Here is a 20,334-nt window from a genome sequence, read left to right as displayed (position 1 = left end):
GATGCTGTAGAGCCATTGATGTTAGTTTTTACATTTATGCAGGAATGCATACATTTCTGGAGCATGTTGTTGACCAAATGAAGCTAAGGATCTACTGCCGAACAGAGCAAAGTTGAGTAATTGTAATAGTTCCTTTAATCATTAGGGACCGAGCACAGATGGTGCAAGTACCCTATTGTTGTTCTAGGCGTTTTTTCTCCCCAAATGAATCGCAATTTTGAGGGCCTAAACATACTCAAAAATAAAGAAACTTTGCACACGCATCAGAATTGGCGAACATTTACATCTGATATGGGTTTCGGAATAAGGTGTGGCAAAATGGCTCAATAGCGCCACCTACAAACATTCAACGAAGTGCTCTTTACGCTACATTTCACCACACAACACAATCCACATCACATTCATACTGTATATGAGCAACTATCTCATTTCTCAGGAAAACAGCTCAAACTTACACAACAGACATTTACTGTTGAAGTGAATAAAGTATATTTTAAATGTTTAATTTTACTGAGAAAGTAACAGTAGCACTTTATTTTACAGTATGTAAGATCCAGGTGTAGTTATATTATTTCGAAAGGACATTTACGGTAATCAAGGCACCTGGTGGGGGCGGAGGAAGCAAAGTGATATAATCTGTTCACCTGTTCTGGTTTTGGGACTAAGAGAGGGGGTGAAAGAGGGAAGTCTCTTTTTTTGCTGACCGCTGTTTACGCCATTTGACACATCTTCCAGTAACACAATTATGGGATGTATTGGACATTGTTCGTGTTAGTGCAAATAAATCTGGAATCCGTGATTAAGCGCGTCTGGCAAGTTTAATCCCCTACAGGGACGTGCACAGACATTTTGAGGGGCAGGGGCTCAAGTGAAAAAAAGGGCACTTCTCATAATTACGTATTTTTTTACTTTTTTTAAACAAAAAAGTATATATATTAACACAACTCTGACTTCCTTTTTAAAAAATTTTTTTAAAAAGTTAATTAATTTTATCTTCCTCAAACTCACGCAATTGTTTCATTTTCAAAAGATGTCTACAAAATAATCAGTTCACACAGAAACCATGGTCTCCTTAGTATTCACTAGGTGTATAGAGCAGCAAAGGAAACCATGCCACAATGTGCATGTTCTCTATGCTACTAGTTTCAAGTATATATTTAGAATAACCTAAATAACTGCATCAAGCAGAGGGGCGTGTTTTACTAATAATTTGAAACCAAGCATCAGAATACTGAATTGCCTGAATGTTTTAATCAAATACATAATATGTACATATTATACAAAAATATAATATTATTATTGCTATGCATACACACACACAATAACTGATGGTGACATGGACTTAGTTTCACATTTGAGGGAGGACTGTATCATCATCATCAAATAAAACCTTCAAAATCCACATTTAGATGGAGTTTGTTTTAAACCTATCCTCCATCTGTTTGCATCTGTAGATTTCTTCTAAATTCACCAATTTAGATTTCTAAATTTTAGGGGGAAAGACTCTTGATGTATGTAAGTCATTAACTGGGGACGTTCTGTGGTGATATGCTTTAATTATTTTGTTTATCTATACCTGCATTGCCCTGTCAATTAGATGCAAATATGCGCATTTTAACTAGTTGACGCCTAATTTGCATATCAGTTTATCGATTGTGATGATGTTATTAGACACACACACTGTATGGGAGCGCTTCAGAACTCCTGACCCGATATTTATATACAGTATTCAGTAAATATATTTGCTTGACAGGGAAGCTGTGCGCATTCTGCGCAAGGAATATATATTATAAAAAAAAACAAATAAAAAAAAAAACACCCCAGAAAAAAGGGCACTTTCTCTCCAGGAATAAAAAGCCCCTTTTGATGTCTATGTGTGCACGTGCCTGATCCCCTACACATACAAATGTATCTCTAACATGAATGTGACATTATTTGTTTGTTAGACGCAGTTAATCAGCTGTAATTTACGAAGGTCGCATTTGTCGGCCGCATACGTCATCGAGGCTGATATTTTTATTGGGAATTCAAAAAAGATTAACAATTTTATAAATGTAAGTGCATTATACATTTTATGCATTGACAATAGATTAAGAAAAATAAGAAAAAGAAAAGAAAATTGAGGACACATCCTTCCCACGTCACGTCGCTTGACACGCCCACATCCTGCCGCTAACGGTCGCTTTCGCTCGTGTCGCCGGAAGTCGCCAGCTCTCATTGAAAACAGCTACAAATCGCTGACAGTGTGAACGGGGCTTTAGTCAGCTGCTATGATAGTGAAATTGTGGTCAAACACATCCTGTTTTCTCTGTAAAAACACCCGTCTGAGCGGCGGGTCCCCTGAGTATTTCGTGATATCCGGTGTGTACTCTCCTCTGTCATGTTAAATGTTTATATTTCCCAAAGTGGACACGCCAGTATCCAATAGTATCAGGTAAGTGTGTGCGTCATCACTCAGTCAGTTGTGTCTCTGCTGTGATATGACTAAAATATGTCCGCTGGAACAAACATACTCGTTCAACAACATACAATAATTTAAACTTACATCTGAACAATGTAATTTGGTTTGTCACCACAACCAACATGATCCGATCTGTTTATGTGTCACAATGTGACTATGTTAACTGGGTTGAATTGTTCAGGAGAATTAACCAAACAAATACAGTAAAAACTCAAATTAACAATACGAGCAATTATTTAGATGTAAAAGTATGATTTTATCATATGATTAAAGGTAAAAATGTATATCATGTTTAACCAGAAAATAAACCTTATTTTTAAAATTATGGTAAAATAAAAAGAAATCTGCCATTTGATTATATTTTAAGGTAATAGGAATGTTTCTTCTTATTGTTTTATATCAGTAATGTAAATTGGTGTGTTCTGTGTTATATTTTATGTAGTTTAGTTAATTTAATTTGTATTGCATTATTTTAGTGTGACATGTGTTCCCCTGATTTGTGTTTGTGTGTCTCTACATGTGTTTTATTTAATGCTCCCGGAAGAATCATTCTTGATGTTGCCTTCTGTTGTTACTACAGATATTTAAAAACATTTTTAAGTGAAAATCAGACATCAATATTTCCAGAAGAATCACTAGATTTAAAAAAAAAAAAAAAGTTATTTTACTCTTGAATTTGATTACAGATAAGTTTATACTAACGACAGTATGCATGTCATTAAATAATGACATGCATAGATGAGGGTTTGGCAGGATACAAATAGATCCAATTATATGCAACTAATTGTCACTTTGTAGCTCGTCGTGAAACACATCAAGTATTATTTTGCATGTTTTGCTCTGGTTATCTATTGGACATATTTGGTAAATGTTAATACTTCAGCAGGAGACAAATACAGGAAGTGTTCGTGTGTGAAAAGGATGCATCCTAAAAGTTGCACACTAAGCAGAGAGCGCCATCTTGTGTTCAAAGTATGAATGATCCTCTTTCTTTGCCCAATAAGTTGTTATAAATACTCATTTGAGCACAGGACAGCAGACTGTGTCTTACAAGCAAATAATGTCATGTTAATTTTAGAGATAAATTAGTAATATGTGTTTATAAGATCTTTCAGTTTGGTAAGGAGTGAGTTGTTCCAGCTCTCAATGAAAGATCAAAGGATGAATCCTAAAATGTTCAAGGTTTAGTGCATTGATGTAAAGATGACATTATATTACAGAATGTGAGCAATATTTAAAGCATAATTATGATATTTAACTGAAAATAAAATCTGATTATACTGATAATTTCCAAAACACAAAGTTTAAATAAAATCTCCCACATGGTGTAAATTAAAACATTCATAATGTCCATTTATTTCATATAGAGTTACACTGTTGTGAGACTGAGGAGTCTAACGGTATTTTAACATTGTTTTAAACACTTAATACGTTATACATGTAAAATACAAATAACATAAAAAGTGAGGACAAACATAATTTTCCCTTTCACAGTAACTCAAAAAGAAAAGAAAGCTGAAAGTTAATTATGATTTAAAATAAGTACCAAAGTAAAATATTTAATTTTTACACTCTGAACAATAAAGATAAAAAATGGCAAATACATGGAGTACAATGAAAGAAACTTGATATTTGGTATAAAACTTTATTAAAAGTTTTTATAATCTAACATTTGTATTTGTCATGAGGCTGATGTACAAAGTAAATGTGGCATAATGTTGATTTCCATAAAAAGAAAATTCCAACACAAACTCCATTATTTCATGTTTACAGTAAGACACTTATTCAATGCAAGTGTGTCTTTATAAAGTATAACCTCAAGATGTAAACATGATATTAATGTGATATAATCTTATCTATGTAAAGTTATAGTCAGTCATTCAAAATCACTGTCATGATCCCGTGTAATTGAATTTAACTTTACACAGATAACCAGCAATAGTTTTATATTTAAATGAATAGGTATAAATACATTTATGTCACTAATAAAGGAGGTAATAAGTCTGTAGTCTCACAGCTCCATTAATAACTCTCTTCAGTTCTACTTAATAACCGATATGTGCTGGAAGACAAGTGTTGCTCGAATATAAACTAACATGCAACATTATGATCTCTATGATGATCTTGATTACAGCTGCAATGATTTTAACATGCAACATTATGATCTCTATGATGATCTTGATGACGGCTGCAATGATTTTAGGAAATCAGCCCACATCTGACCACTACACTAAACCAAACACTGAACGATCACTGATGACGTGTAACATGTTCCAATAATATCAAAACATATCAAAGACAAATGGAAAAAAGTGGTGGTGGTGGCGTAGTGGACTAAAGCACATAACTGGTAATCTGGTAATCAGAAGGACACTGGTTCTATCCCCACAGCCACCACCATTGTGTCCTTGAGTAAGGCACTTAACTCCAGGTTGTTCCGGGGGGATTGTCCCTGTAATAAGTGCACTGTAAGTCACTTTGGATAAAAGCGTCTGCCAAATGCATAAATGTAAAAGTTGTAGTGCACTCAATGGGTTTCTCAACTAATACTTGACATTTGTTCATCACATGGAGAATAAATTAAAGAAACATAATGAGGAATATAAAATGAGGTTATTTGGCAGTACTGTAGATAGTGGTTTGTATATTTTATACTTCCACTCATGTTCACAATATTTCTTGTCAATAGATGAATGATATAGAAATTAATACTCAAATAGATCAGATATTCTCAAACTGCACAACTAGACTTAAAATTACTTTAAAATATTAAACAATATAATTATATATAATTTGATCTCTCGTTATTTAATGCTTTATTTCAAAGAGCTTGTTTTGTATTTGTAATTCATTAAGTTTGATATAGCTTTGCTTGTTTAAGACTATTTAGAAGTCCATATACACTCACCTAAAGGATTATTAGGAACACATACTAATACTGTGTTTGACCCCCTACGTGGCATTGCTTCAACAAGGTGCTGAAAGCATTCTTTAGAAATGTTGGCCCATATTGTTAGGATAGCATCTTGCAGTTGATGGAGATTTGTGGGATGCACATCCAGGGCACGAAGCTCCCGTTCCACCACATCCCAAAGATGCTCTATTGGGTTGAGATCTGGTGAATGTGGGGGCCATTTTAGTACAGTGAACTCATTGTCATGTTCAAGAAACCAATTTGAAATGATTCGAGCTTTTGTGACATGGTGCATTATCCTGCTGGAAGTAGCCATCAGAGGATGGGTACATGGTGACCATAAAGGGATGGACATGGTCAGAAACAATGCTCAGGTAGGCCGTGGCATATAAACGATGCCCAATTGGCACTAAGGGGCCTAAAGTGTGCCAAGAAAACATCCCCCACACCATTACACCACCACCACCAGCCTGCACAGTGGTAACAAGGCATGATGGATCCATGTTCTCATTCTGTTTACGCCAAATTCTGACTCTACCATCTGAATGTCTCAACAGAAATCGAGACTCATCAGACCAGGCAACATTTTTCCAGTCTTCAACTGTCCAATTTTGGTGAGCTCTTGCAAATTGTAGCCTCTTTTTTCCTATTTGTAGTGGAGATGAGTGGTACCGGTGGGGTCTTCTGCTGTTGTAGCCCATCCGCCTCAAGGTTGTGCGTGTTGTGGCTTCACAAATGCTTTGCTGCATACCTCGGTTGTAATGAGTGGTTATTTCAGGCAAAGTTGCTCTTCTATCAGCTTGAATCAGTCGGCCCATTCTCCTCTGACCTCTAGCATCAACAAGGCATTTTCAGCCCACAGGACTGCCGCATACTGGATGTTTTTCCTTTTCACACCATTCTTTGTAAACCCTAGAAATGGTTGTGCGTGAAAATCCCAGTAACTGAGCAGATTGTGAAATACTCAGACCGGCCCGTCTGGCACCACCAACCATGCCACGCTCAAAATTGCTTAAATCACCTTTCTTTCCCATTCTAACATTCAGTTTGGAGTTCAGGAGATTGTCTTGACCAGGACCACACCCCTAAATGCATTGAAGCAACTGCCATGTGATTGGTTGATTAGATAATTGCATTAATGAGAAATTGAACAGGTGTTCCTAATAATCCTTTAGGTGAGTGTACATTATTGCTTCAGGATTGTGGAGTGCTGATATCTCATGTGCAGATTTAAACTGGCCTGCTCGACTCTCAAACACTAGATTCAGTTTTCATAAAATTGCTCAAACTAATTTATCTTTTATGTGTAATTAATTATTTTGTTATTAATATAATGACATGCATAGATGAGGGTTTTGGTTGTCTTTTTATATTAACTACAGTATAAATATCATTAATATAATGACATGCATAGATGAGGGTTTTGATTTGTATTTTTATATTAACTTCAGGCACATTGATTTTACTCATTGTGGCACGTGTGTGTTGCTTTAGTGAAATAAAAGATTAAAGGGAACATTTATTTGCTTCTTATTTGATCAAATGTTGGAACTGAAATGTTTGAGAAGCGCTTCAGATGATCTGATGAAACACATTCATCACTGTTCAGAAAGTTTCAGTATTCTGAATTAATCAACTCAAGACTAGAGAAAGTGTGTTTGAGATTCTTGTTTCATGTCAGTAAAACTGAATAATTTGTCTATTAAGCATCAAGTCTTTCCAAAAGCAGCAAAATTCTGAGAAAGATCTCGAGTCAGATTTCCCTTTCTCAATAGTAAGTGAGGTTTGGATTTGAGTTGGGGAAACTGATCCTCGATCAGAGCAGCGTTATACCGGAACAGCAGCAGGAATTCCCGATCGATATCTACAGTATATTTACAAATACCCCCATCATGCCCCCTTGTTACACACACACTCCACTTATGTAACACACATCATGCCCCCTTCTTACACACGCCACTTATGTAACTCATCATTAATGAATGACACTTTATGATGCATCTGATGCACAAACTGTTGTCGAGTCATTCAGTTGCATCCTCTCTCTCTTCCTGTCCTCTCTCTTTCATCCTCCTGTAAGAAAACACAGATTCACAGAGACTCATTAATCATGAATATGAATTACTGCATTACATTGACAATGATTTTTACTTCATGTTTGTTTTCTGCTTGTTTGTTGTTTTGGCATAAATCATTAAAGTTGAGCTTGATACAAATATGAGAATAAAGGAACACAGTTTACAGCGTACATTTAACATATAATATCAATATTTGGACCTGATGTATCGTATACTGAATATGTGTGTTAAACTGTCTAAAACACAGAAAATAATCTCTGAGACGCTTCAGATGAAATCAAACTGATCTGAATCTGTTGTAAATTCAGAGACAGAAAGATGTAATGCACATACTGAAGTATCTTACCTGAACATTGTGCTGCGTCTCCATATCTGTTGAATAAAAACTCAATTAATCACATTTTCATTGTCAGTTAGTTTTGAGTATAAAAATAAACGTATTCACATATTTAAAGAGTCTTTTTACCCATTTAATCTAAAATGTTTCTCTTTTATATCAGCTGTATGTAATACTTGCCAATTATTCCATGTTTTGAGTGATAGTAAATCACACCAGCATCAACTACAGCGACAACCAGAACAACAGCAACACATATTCCTGCTACAGCACCAGAAGACCGACCTGAATCTGGAGTTTTTATGTCTGATACTGTAATGATGAAGAGAGACAGTCATTAGTGTCACTGAATGTGATCATCATCAGCTCTTTATAACAACTGAAGATCTGATTATCTGCATTAAATGATGAAATCGTCCTCACCGCTGACATTAACACTGAAGCTCTTTACGCTGAAGCTGCTGCTGATACTGCTGCTGATCTCTAGTTGATAAAGTCCAGAGTCTGTAGTTCTGGTGTTTGTGATAGTGAGATCTCCAGTCTGATGGTCAATCTTCAGTCTGTCTCTGAATCTCTCAGCACCTTCATCACACGTCACATCTGTACAGCTCTTACTGGGATCTTCATTCATTTCAGCTATACGAGTGTCATTGAAATACCACGTCATCACAACATCTCCCTGTTTTACAGTATCATCAGTGTGTAGAGTGACAGAATCTCCTTCAATCACCGACTTTATCTTCATTTCAGCACCAGACACTCCTGAAACACACATGAACAGTTTCTTCTTTTGGGTGAATAAACCTCCACCATAGTAGAGGACAGAACGTTATTAAGAGACCAAGTGTATCATTATTAGCATGCTGTTATTCAAATCAGTACATACACAGATTAACAATATTTTCTTGTGTAATATTAATATATGGTGTGAAGTTTAGTCTAGTTGAATATATTACGGTGTAACAAACAGACCCGGGAAATCTGAAATCAGTGGGCATGCAGCTATCCTCTACAGAGTCATTTCAGAAGCAAAGTCTTTATTTTTAATTGATTATCTGTCATTTAAATTCCACTTCATATTCTGAGATCGTTTGTATAAAGTCAGAAAATATTACTTTGTTATACTCATCTAAGATTTTATATTCCAAAACTATTTTCCACAATAACCAAAGATATATTCCTATTTTTATTTATGGAGATATTAATTAATTGAACATTCTAGTTAATTTCATGGGTGTCAAATCTAAATATATTTTCCTGCATCCAATTTTCATGTCTGACTTTTTATTTTTTTTTATTTTAAATATGTTTGTTAATAGTTTTGTTAAAGTCAAGTCAGAATTTCAATGAAATGTTAAAATACAAATGTTGAATGTTGTCTCACACCCTTTTTTCTAGGAACACAGGAAGAAGTTCAGTGTGAAAGGGAAGGAGTTGGCACCACTGCTTTTAAATCATTCCACTGAAATAGTTTGTCCCTAGATTTGTCCAAGAAGTTGGATAAAATTGGACTGTCTGTTACTCAAAAGATGACAGTGGAGCATAAAGAACCACGTTTACTGCCACATCATCTAAATCCAGCACAGAGAAAGTAGCAATATATAATATACAATTATTGTTCATATTATTCTTCATCACACCTTCTGAACTTTGAACTAAAACCACAAATGAAGAAGAAATAAAAGAGTCAATATAATGAGGAACTGTGTTACTGGATTAGAGAAAGAGATTATATTTATGTGAATTAATAAACAGGTAAAGTGAAGATTATTTAATCAAATTTGCTTTTAAACACTCATTAAATGACTCACCAGGTTTGACAGTAACAGTGAATGTCTTCTCATTAATGATGTTGTTGATGATGGTATGTAGTAGATAATCTCCAGAGTCTGTAATTCTGATGTTCTTGATGGTGAGAGATCCAGTCTGATTGTTCATCTTCAGTCTGTCTCTGAATCTCTCATTATAACCACCTGCACACTTCACATCTGTACACAACACACTGAGATCTCCATTGATTAGAGCTATGAGACTGAGATTAAAATACAATTTAATAAAATTGGATTTGTCATTGTGTAATCCAGTAACAGCAGTGTGTAAAGTCAGAGAATCTCCCTCCATCACTGACGTCTTCATTTCTTCAACATCAAACACACCTGGAGACACAAATGAACAGTCACTCTTCAAGATGCACAACAGGAAAACACTGTGAAAATTATTATTTTACAGGTCTGTGGCAGGGCGGGGCAAGGTCGTGATTCCACACACCCGGCCCCTAATCAGGCTAATTAGCCCTCGAGAGGGATAAAGGCTGACCGAAGTTAATTTTTTTGATTTCCCTCCCCTTGTCCCCTCCCTCATCCAGGTAGATGGGGAAAAGGGGGCGGGGGGAGTCGTGATTCCAAACACCCGGCCCCTTATCAGGCTAATCAAGCCTCAGAAAGGGATAAAAGGCCCTCTGGAGACTGCAGTGGGACAGAGAGAGAGAGTTACGGGCAGCTGTCCGACAAATGAGTGTGTTTGTATTTTTGGTTCAGTTTTCTATTAAGCTATTATTTATATCGTCAAGGCGGTTCTCGCCTCCTCCTTTCCCATCAACCCCCAATTACAAGGTCATATTGTCAAGATGACACAAACACAACAAAAACATTCACTCATGACACAAACTAACATCTTTCTCAATATTTCTTGTACAGATCCATGCACAATATCCCCTCATGCACACAACACAATCCACATCACATTCACACTGTATATCCCTCCTCATGCACACAACACAATCCACATCACATTCACACTGTATATCCCCTCCTCATGTACACAACACAATCCACATCACATTCACTCTGTATATCTCTCCTCATGCACACAACACAATCCACATCACATTCACACTGTATATCCCTCCTCATGCACACAACACAATCCACATCACATTCATACTGTATATCCCTCCTCATGCACACATCACAATCCACATCACATTCACACTGTATATCCCTCCTCATGCACACATCACAATCCACATCACATTCACACTGTATATCCCTCCTCATGCACTCAACACAATCCACATCACATTCACACTGTATATCCCCTCCTCATGCACGCAACACAATCCACATCACATTCACACTGTATATCCCTCCTCATGTACGCAACACAATCCACATCACATTCACACTGTATATCCCTCCTCATGCACGCAACACAATCCACATCACATTCACACTGTATATCCCTCCTCATGCACACAACACAATCCACATCACATTCACACTGTATATCCCTCCTCATGCACACAACACAATCCACATCACATTCACACTGTATATCCCTCCTCATGCACACAACACAATCCACATCACATTCACACTGTATATCCCTCCTCATGCACACAACACAATCCACATCACATTCACACTGTATATCCCTCCTCATGCACTCAACACAATCCACATCACATTCACACTGTATATCCCTCCTCATGCACACAACACAATCCACATCACATTCACACTGTATATCCCTCCTCATGCACACAACACAATCCACATCACATTCACACTGTATATCCCTCCTCATGCACACAACACAATCCACATCACATTCACACTGTATATCCCTCCTCATGCACACAACACAATCCACATCACATTCACACTGTATATCCCTCCTCATGCACACAACACAATCCACATCACATTCACACTGTATATCCCTCCTCATGCACTCAACACAATCCACATCACATTCACACTGTATATCCCTCCTCATGCACACAACACAATCCACATCACATTCACACTGTATATCCCTCCTCATGCACACAACACAATCCACATCACATTCACACTGTATATCCCTCCTCATGCACACAACACAATCCACATCACATTCACACTGTATATCCCTCCTCATGCACACAACACAATCCACATCACATTCACACTGTATATCCCTCCTCATGCACTCAACACAATCCACATCACATTCACACTGTATATCCCTCCTCATGCACACAACACAATCCACATCACATTCACACTGTATATCCCTCCTCATGTACACAACACAATCCACATCACATTCACACTGTATATCCCTCCTCATGCACACAACACAATCCACATCACATTCACACTGTATATCCCTCCTCATGTACACAACACAATCCACATCACATTCACACTGTATATCCCTCCTCATGCACACAACACAATCCACATCACATTCACACTGTATATCCCTCCTCATGCACGCAACACAATCCACATCACATTCACACTGTATATCCCTCCTCATGCACACAACACAATCCACATCACATTCACACTGTATATCCCTCCTCATCACACAACACAATCCACATCACATTCACACTGTATATCCCTCCTCATGCACACAACACAATCCACATCACATTCACACTGTATATCCCTCCTCATGCACACAACACAATCCACATCACATTCACACTGTATATCCCTCCTCATCACACAACACAATCCACATCACATTCACACTGTATATCCCTCCTCATGCACACAACACAATCCACATCACATTCACACTGTATATCCCTCCTCATGCACACAACACAATCCACATCACATTCACACTGTATATCCCCTCCTCACGTGCGCAACACAATCCGCATCGCATTCACACTGGGCTGTTCACAGTGGATGCCGTCTTGCTTTCTGTCTGCATTATTTTTAAGTGTTGGTCTATTGGGACATCTTTAATCGTTGCGTTGCGCCGCGCTGCTTTTTCTCACATTATGTTGTGTTTTAAATTACGTTGAAAGCTATTAAAAATTTAAAAATGAGTCTCGAGATCCGTGTTCCCTATTCTGTTGCGCTCCATCCTGCTGGTTTGAACACAAGAACGAGTCTTATGTGAATGGCCACACAGTTAAAGTAGACTTTGAGAAGTATTTGGTATGATGACTTTATGACTTTAACGTCAACATTGATCAAATATTATTTACTATCAATGTTCACTTGATCCTGGTGGCCCAGCACTGATTGAATATAACGACTATTTCAATATGTCACACATTTGTATTACTTGTTACTTTTTAATTGCTGTATGTTTTGTACATCGGGAGGATTGCGGCCGAATGTAAAGCGGCTGAGATGAGGGTCAGAAACTCCCAAGTTTGAGGCAATTCTCTACAGGAAAAGGGTGGATTGCTCTCTTCAGGTAGAGAGAGAGCAGCTGCCCCAAGTGAAGGAGTTCAAGTATCTCGGGGTCTTGTTCACGAGTGAGGAAAAGTTGGAATAATGGTGGATCGGTGCCGTGTCTGCAGTAATGCGGTCACTGTACCAGACCATGGTGGTGAAGGCGGAGCTGAGCCTGAAGGCAAAGCTCTCAATTAACCAGTCGGTGCACGTTCCAACCTTCACCTAAGGTCATGAGCTTTGACTGAAAGAATAAGATTGTGAATACAAGTGGCCGAAATGAGCTTTCATCATATGGTGTCTGGGCTCACCCTAAGGGATAGGGTGCAAAGCTCTGTCATCCGAGAGGGGCTCGGAGTAGAACCACTGCTCCTCCGTATTGAAAGAAGCCAGTTGAGGCATCTGATTAGCATGCCTCCTGGACGCCTTCCTGCGGAGGTGTTTTGGGCATGTCCAACTGTAAGGAGGCCCAGAGGAACATGCTGGAGGGATTAAGTCGCTCTGCTGGCCTGGGAACGCCTCGGGATCCCCCATGATGTGCTGGAGGATGTGGCCTGGTGGAGGGAGCTCTAGCTTGGTTGATCATGTCTACGACTGCAAGTGGTAGGTCACTCAGATCTTCCGCGTCCCATCCAGGGGCCAGACGTGGAGGTTCCAGAGGTCTGGGCGTGGGTGCCAGAGGGTGCCCCATCCCCAGGGGGATTTTCCAGGGAGGTGGTATCGCGAGGAGTGTGAGATCCGGGAACCAAGTCCGGGTGGGCCAATAAGGAGCCACCAAGGTGACTTGTTCCTCGTCCTACCTGATCTTGCACAGCACCAGTGCAAGAAGGCTGACTGGGGGAAATGCGTACTTGCGCAGCCCCCTGTGCCAGCTGTGTGCCAATGCGTCTGTCCTGAGAGGAGCTTCTGTCAGGGAGTACCAGAGTGGGCAGTGAGAGTTGTCCTGGGAGGCATTGGCCCCAAATCAGCTGGACTACCTGGGGGTGGAGCCTCCACTCTCCGCTCAGTCCAGGAGCCAACAGCAGCATGCCCATTGCACACGGCGACCCAACCCAGTTGAGAGGTGTCTGTGGGGACCATGACACTTCTGGACACCTGCTGTAGGGGGACTCCTGTCCGCAGAAAACAGAGGTTTGTCCACGGGTTGAAAGTCTGATGGCAGGAGGGGGTGATTATCACACGGTATGTGCCGTGGCACCATGCCCATCTCGGGACTCAAGTCTGAAGCCAGTGCTGAAGCTGTCTCATATGCTTCAACCCGAGCGGCCCAACCGCAGCTGAGGATGCCATATGCCCCAGGAGACTCTGGAATTGTTTTAGAGGAACAGCTGTGCCGGGCTTGAAGAGAGCGAGGCACCTGAGCACTGACTGCGTGCACTTGCTCGTGAGGATAACTCCTGAGATGCTCTGAACCGGGGCGAGCTTGACCTTTTCCCAGTTGACCTGAAGCCCTAGGCAGCTGAGGTGCCTGAGCACCTGGTCCCTGTGAGCGCATAGTAACACTCGAGAGTGAGCCAGGATGAGCCAGTCATCGAGGTAATTGAGTATGCGGATGCCCACTTCCCGAGCGGGGCAAGGGCTGCCTCTGCGACCTTGGAGAAGACGCGAGGGGACAGGGACAGGCCAAAGGGGAGGATCTTGTACTGATACGCCTGGCCGTCGAACTCGAACCGTAGGAAGGGTCTGTGTCGAGGCAAGATGGAGACATGGAAGTACGCGTCCTTCAAGTCTAAACCAATCTAGCTGTCGAACGCAGGTTAGAATCTGTTTCTGCGTAAGCATTTTGAACTGGAATTTGTGTAAGGCCCGGTTGAGAACTCGCAAGTCCAAGATTGGTCGAAACCTGCCACTTTTTTGGTACGAAGAAGTAAGGGCTGTAGAAACCCTTCTTCATCTCGGCTGGCGGGACAGACTCTATCACGTCCTTGAGAAGCAGAGTCGTGATCTCTGCCCGTAAAGCGTACAGAGGTGGAGTGAATACCGCAAAAACGAGGCGGAGCTGGGCTGAAATGAATCGCGTAGCCGAGTTGGATGGTCCTGGCCAATAATAAGCTCACAATTTTGTGTGGGGGTGTCAGGTGCTTAACTGATTTCTTCTGCAGTTTAATGTGCTTGAGTGATGTTTAACCCCCCAGATCATAACTTACATTTTATTGATTTAATCTTATTTGTAAGTATTATAATCTCAAAATCATTCAAGTTTCCATTCCCATTTTGAAAAATAACTTGTGCAAACCACTCACGTCTTTAGAGATCCTTGGCTCATACACTATATGAGCATTGCATACTCTGTAGCAGATGAAGGCAGGCACTTTACTTTTTAGCATGAGTCATATACAGACAACCTATTTATTTAAATAATAGCCTTTTTCAATTTAATAATTACTGTGCTTCACATACCATCCGGCTTTTAAGGGATTTAATATTCTATTTAAAAACTACCAAAGAAAAACTCCCACAAAGAAACCTTGTGCAATAGAGGGAATAACATTCGGAGTAATCTGCAGTCGGATTGACATCTGTAGGTCACATCTTGAAGTTGAATGGGTATAAAACCTGTATATCCAAATAATGTCAAACATAAGACTAACTTTACCGCAGTTAAGGGCCTCATCATCATTCACTTGCATTGTGGACCAACAGAGCCGAAATATTCTTCTAAAAATCATAATTTGTGTTCTGCAGAAGAAAGTCATAAACATCTGGGTTGCATGAGGGTGAATAAATGATGAGAGAATCTACATTTTTGTGTGAACTGTGCCTTCAAGTGTTCCTCTGCTGTAATGGGAACTTTCTTCAAATTGTAAAAATGTTTTAAAAATATAAAGAGGTCGTGACGGTGACGCCATTTTTATTTTACAGGGTGTGTCGTGTCGTTTTCACACAAACACGTTCCACCTCAAATCATCGCCGATCTTTAACAGCGATGATAAAGAAATAACACGTTTTTGCACTGAAACCATGTTAAGAGTGAAAATGCGGTACTTTTACTTTTGTGCATTGTGTTTTATCGCAAACATGATGTCAGAATTCGTCTTACCAATCACATGAAAAATCCACACAGCGATGAAAATACAGCGACCCATCGGTGCAGCAGATCATCGAGGATTCAGACTCATGAATTAGGAAGTTACTTGCAACTTAAAAGAACATTTAAAATCAACTACAATCCAAAAATGTAACAGTACTTGGCGGACACAACCTCGGTGTGAGGGGGCTCCAGCCAAAATGAAAGTGAAAGTAACGTAAGACCACGTTGCGCGCAGAACGTCGTGTTTCCTCTAGAGGGCAGTAAAGACTCACATCATCTTAATATAATTACAATCTCCGTGACATTCATATGGGCCAACACGGAACCGACAGACAAACACATTTGGGGCTCATAAATATGAAGCTGTGTCATTTTGTGAATGTTTTATCATTAATAGGAAGAATGTCACAATGTTTTACCATCATAGAGCACAAAACACACAAAGAGCAAATAAAAGATGATCTTCATTTTCATCTGTGATGGTTGGGAAAGTTATCTATCTGGAAGCAACTTTAGCGACAGTAAAAATATGCATTGCTGCCGACCTGTGCTGTAACAAGTTTACTTAACTTAATGTTAAGCATGTAGTTTATATATTAATGTATAATCACCAGGACCGGCTCCACAGATGTGGCCCACCCAATCATGAACTTGGCCCACCTTGAGAACTACACCTACACCCACCCCTCCGACTCTTCGGCTCACCCGGCGGGTCCAATGGCCTTACATCATAGAGCTGGAGCCAGAGCTGTTAATCACTCACCTATTCCAAACTTGATATGATTCATCATTTTGCTCTTTCCTTTCTCCTTGTGTCCATCTCTCAACAGAAGACCACCAACAACCCTCTGCAATTCTGTTGACTGGTCGGGATGTCTCTCACTGGGGTGACGCACTTGAGAGGTTAAAAAGGTCAGATATCCCCACCAGTCCATAGAACTGACTACTTGGATGAGGTAAGTGAAACTACTCATCTTATGAGATCTTTGATAAATATTAGTTAAATGTTGTTTAAATCTTAAATGCTGCTGTGTTATATGCCGTTACATGTACAAGGTGTATAAAAGCCCGTTTTGGGTTCAAAGAAAGAGAAGATAATATATGAATGTGCTATAATGGAAGGAAAGAAGTCATATTTCAAAGTTGAAAGTCACTATGAAGTGTTATTACAAGGTTATGTTGTGTATTTGAGCTAAGCGCTATCTGTTATGTCTTCATGTACAAGAAAGACTCAAAAAATATTCCTTCAGGAAACTTTAATCAAAAATTATTTTCTCCTCTTTTCCTCCCTCATTACATCACTACCACCAGGAACTGATTTCCATCTAGTGGTGTATTCATGTAAGGCCATCACATATACTTACTTGAATTATTTCTGTAGTCAACAATGGGCATGAAACACAAATGAAATTTGTTATGTGTCAACAATTCCACATGTATGCGAATCACAAAACAGCACATTAAATGAATGCAAAGAAACAATAAACTATATGAACATTATAATAGTACTTCAATGTTCATGAAAGTGTTGTTGTTGTTTTTTTGTTTTTTTTTACAAAAGTCCATGTCAATTTCTGGGACTAATAGACACCAAACTTACTCACGTCTTTGACGTTTCTCTAGCACACGAGCATTGAGCACGGGCGGAGACATCCAGCCATGTTGAAACACGCCTCTGAATTTGTGTATGCTCATGACAAAAGGAGGAGGTCTCATAACATTGAGGCGGGCGCATTTTCGTTCCAGCATGTGCGGTAGCACGGAACATTTGCAGGGAGTCAGTCACTGTTACTTTCCATGGTGCTGATTGTAGAATGGCTGACTGAATCGTACTTTTAAGCACTCTGTGGAAACGTTCAATAGCTCCATTTGCAGCAGGGTGATATACTGAAGTACGAATGTGTTTAATGTTTCATTCAGGAATGCAGCAAATTCTGGCGAAGTGAACTGTGGCCGTTGTCACTTACTGGAGTTGTCGGATTGCCGTGTCTACTGAAGACAGAGGTAAGAAATGAAATCTGTTCGCTGTACTCGTTTTCTGAATGCATGTCTACCACATTTCTTTTTGGAGTGAAATGCTCTTCAAGAGGTTTAACGGCATCTGCCAGAATGTCACCGGTATTGGGCAAAGTATAAAATAGTCTCTGATCTTCCGTTCCGAGGCAGTGAAGAAGCAAAGCCCGTTTTCTGGCTTCTGGCCAGGAATCTCCAGTTGCATTTATCACTAACATATAGTTCCGAAACATTTTCATCCATGTGACTAGTGGTATTGCGGGCGCACATGGACAAGGCAAAAAAGGGCTTGGAAACGGAGCACTTACAGATGCCATCCTCAGTCAAAAAAAAAACGTATTATGATGACGAGTCCGTGGAGGCGGAGTCACATTCGTCATTTCAGCCAGTTTGAGGGGAGGGAGATCTGCTCCACGTGTCTGCCGTTATGATGCAAATCAAATGAGCATCTGTGTAAGTGTTATTTGTAGTTGTAGAGATTAGATGTGTATCAGTAAATTTGAAGTCACAGAGAAGTTTATTTTTAAGATTTTTTTTCTCTCCCACAAACACAACAGTTACACCTTCTCAAATTCTTCATTGCAGGTGCACAAATTCCTTTTCTAAATTAAGAAACTCATACGCTCACATTTGTGCTACAGTTGCAGTAAATATGGTGCAAAACACGTTATCAAAACATGTGAAGTCACAGACAAATTCTGCTCATCCGCAAATCAGTGTGTGAATTCATCCAACGAGAGTTGTACACTTGTAGAATATTTTCTCACAAATAATAAATTTTTTCTTTTGATTTTTTTCTCGCACAAACACAAGTACAAAAATACAACTGCTTGAATCTGCTGCTACAATTCTCAAACACTGTTTTTCGCACGCTCTCCCTTTTGCACCACATGTCTGTGTAAAACTGGAGCAGAAGTGAGTTGTGCATCTGTAGAGGCAGGAGGCGGGCACTGTTCAGAGATCAGAGAATTTTGGCCAATCAGAAGACCTCGTTTGGGCGCCTCTCCATTGGCGGAACATGACGCCCGAACAGAAAAAAAAAAAAACTTCCATGAGCATCTTCCCGAGCTGGCAGTGGCAAATACCAATAAAGGTATGGTGCAGTATTCTATTATCAGTACCGCTGCTCCCTACACGCATACTACGCAGTTCTCTGTAGGGCACCAACTCACTAGGGGGCACCATCTTACCCTAGGAGGGCACCAGTAAGTCCACCGGCTGCCATTACTCACACATTATATGTTATTCAAGGACCCGAAAGCAGTTGCGGAACACGCTCACTTGACACTCGTGTCACGCGAACCCCACCCCCCAATATAGATTTATATGCACTTTGTTTATATACAATAAAAAGTTATACTTTAAATGCAAATGTTTAATAGCATTCTTTTTCATAACAAACCAATACATTTTTAAATACATTGTGGTTAAGGTAGAGTATGATTTCATTTAATAATTTAATTATAATTGTTTTAACACCAATTATAGTCAAAATATCACAAACTGTTTGACTTGGAAAAAATACAAAACATATTTTTTTTAAAGTCGCTGCACGCCACTCACATCCCTGGCAACCGCAACATGACGGCGGACGTGCTGTCGCAGCAGGTTTCACCAAGTGGAGAGTGGAGGCTCCACCCCCAGGTGGTTCAGTTGATCTGGGAACAATTCGGCATGGCACAGATAGATCTCTTTGCCTCCCAAGACAACTCTCACTGCCCGCTCTGGTACTCCCTGACAGAAGCTTCTCTCGGGACAGACAGGCTCACATATGGCCCCGGGGCTGCTAAGTACGCATTTCCCCAGTGAGCCTCCTTGCACTGGTGCTGTGCAAGATCAGGAAGGACGTGGAACAGGTCACCTTGGTGGCTCCTTATTGGCCCACTCGGTCCTGGCTCTTGGAACATATGCTCCTCGTGACATCACCTCCCTGGAAAATCCCCCTGAGGAAGGACCTTCTTTCTCAGGGACAGGTTACCCTCTGGCACCCGTGCCCAGACCTCTGGAACCTCCACGTCTGGCCCCTGGACGTGACGTGGAAGATCTAAGTGATCTACCACCTGCATTCTTAGACACGATCAATCAAGCCAGAGCTCCCTCCACCAGGCAACTTTACGCTCTAAAGTGGCGCTCGCTCGCAAATTGGTGTTCTTCCCGAGCCGAAGATCCGCAGAGATGCGCAGTTCGGTCAGTGCTTTCATTCCTGCAGGGGAGGCTGTCTCCCTCCACCTTGAAAGTGTATGTCTCTACTATCGCAGCCCACCACAACGCAGTAGACAGGAAGTCCCTTGGTAAGCACGACTTGATTATGAGG

The 20,334-nt window shown here is 40.1% G+C and overlaps 2 protein-coding genes across 2 annotated transcripts in view; both read right to left on the bottom strand.

The window, feature by feature from the left end:
- LOC127639402 (uncharacterized) overlaps positions 1 to 20,334 on the bottom strand; it is a 122,189-nt gene that overhangs the window by 14,062 nt on the left and 87,793 nt on the right. The gene's annotated exons all lie outside the window — the stretch shown is intronic.
- LOC127639399 (uncharacterized) lies at positions 6,282 to 16,123 on the bottom strand. Its single transcript, XM_052121387.1, has 7 exons — positions 16,017 to 16,123; positions 15,573 to 15,655; positions 9,602 to 9,946; positions 8,214 to 8,552; positions 7,971 to 8,102; positions 7,800 to 7,825; positions 6,282 to 7,448 (listed from the first exon to the last, which is right to left on the bottom strand). The coding sequence occupies exons 2-7, from the start codon at positions 15,643 to 15,645 to the stop codon at positions 7,404 to 7,406; spliced, it is 960 nt and encodes a 319-aa protein (XP_051977347.1). The 5' UTR covers positions 15,646 to 15,655; positions 16,017 to 16,123; the 3' UTR covers positions 6,282 to 7,403.

This window comes from Xyrauchen texanus, chromosome 48 (genome assembly GCF_025860055.1).
Source record: "Xyrauchen texanus isolate HMW12.3.18 chromosome 48, RBS_HiC_50CHRs, whole genome shotgun sequence".
Taxonomy (NCBI): domain Eukaryota; kingdom Metazoa; phylum Chordata; class Actinopteri; order Cypriniformes; family Catostomidae; genus Xyrauchen; species Xyrauchen texanus.
Note: the sequence above shows the minus strand (reverse complement) of the source record. Positions and strands in the feature narration are given on the sequence as shown.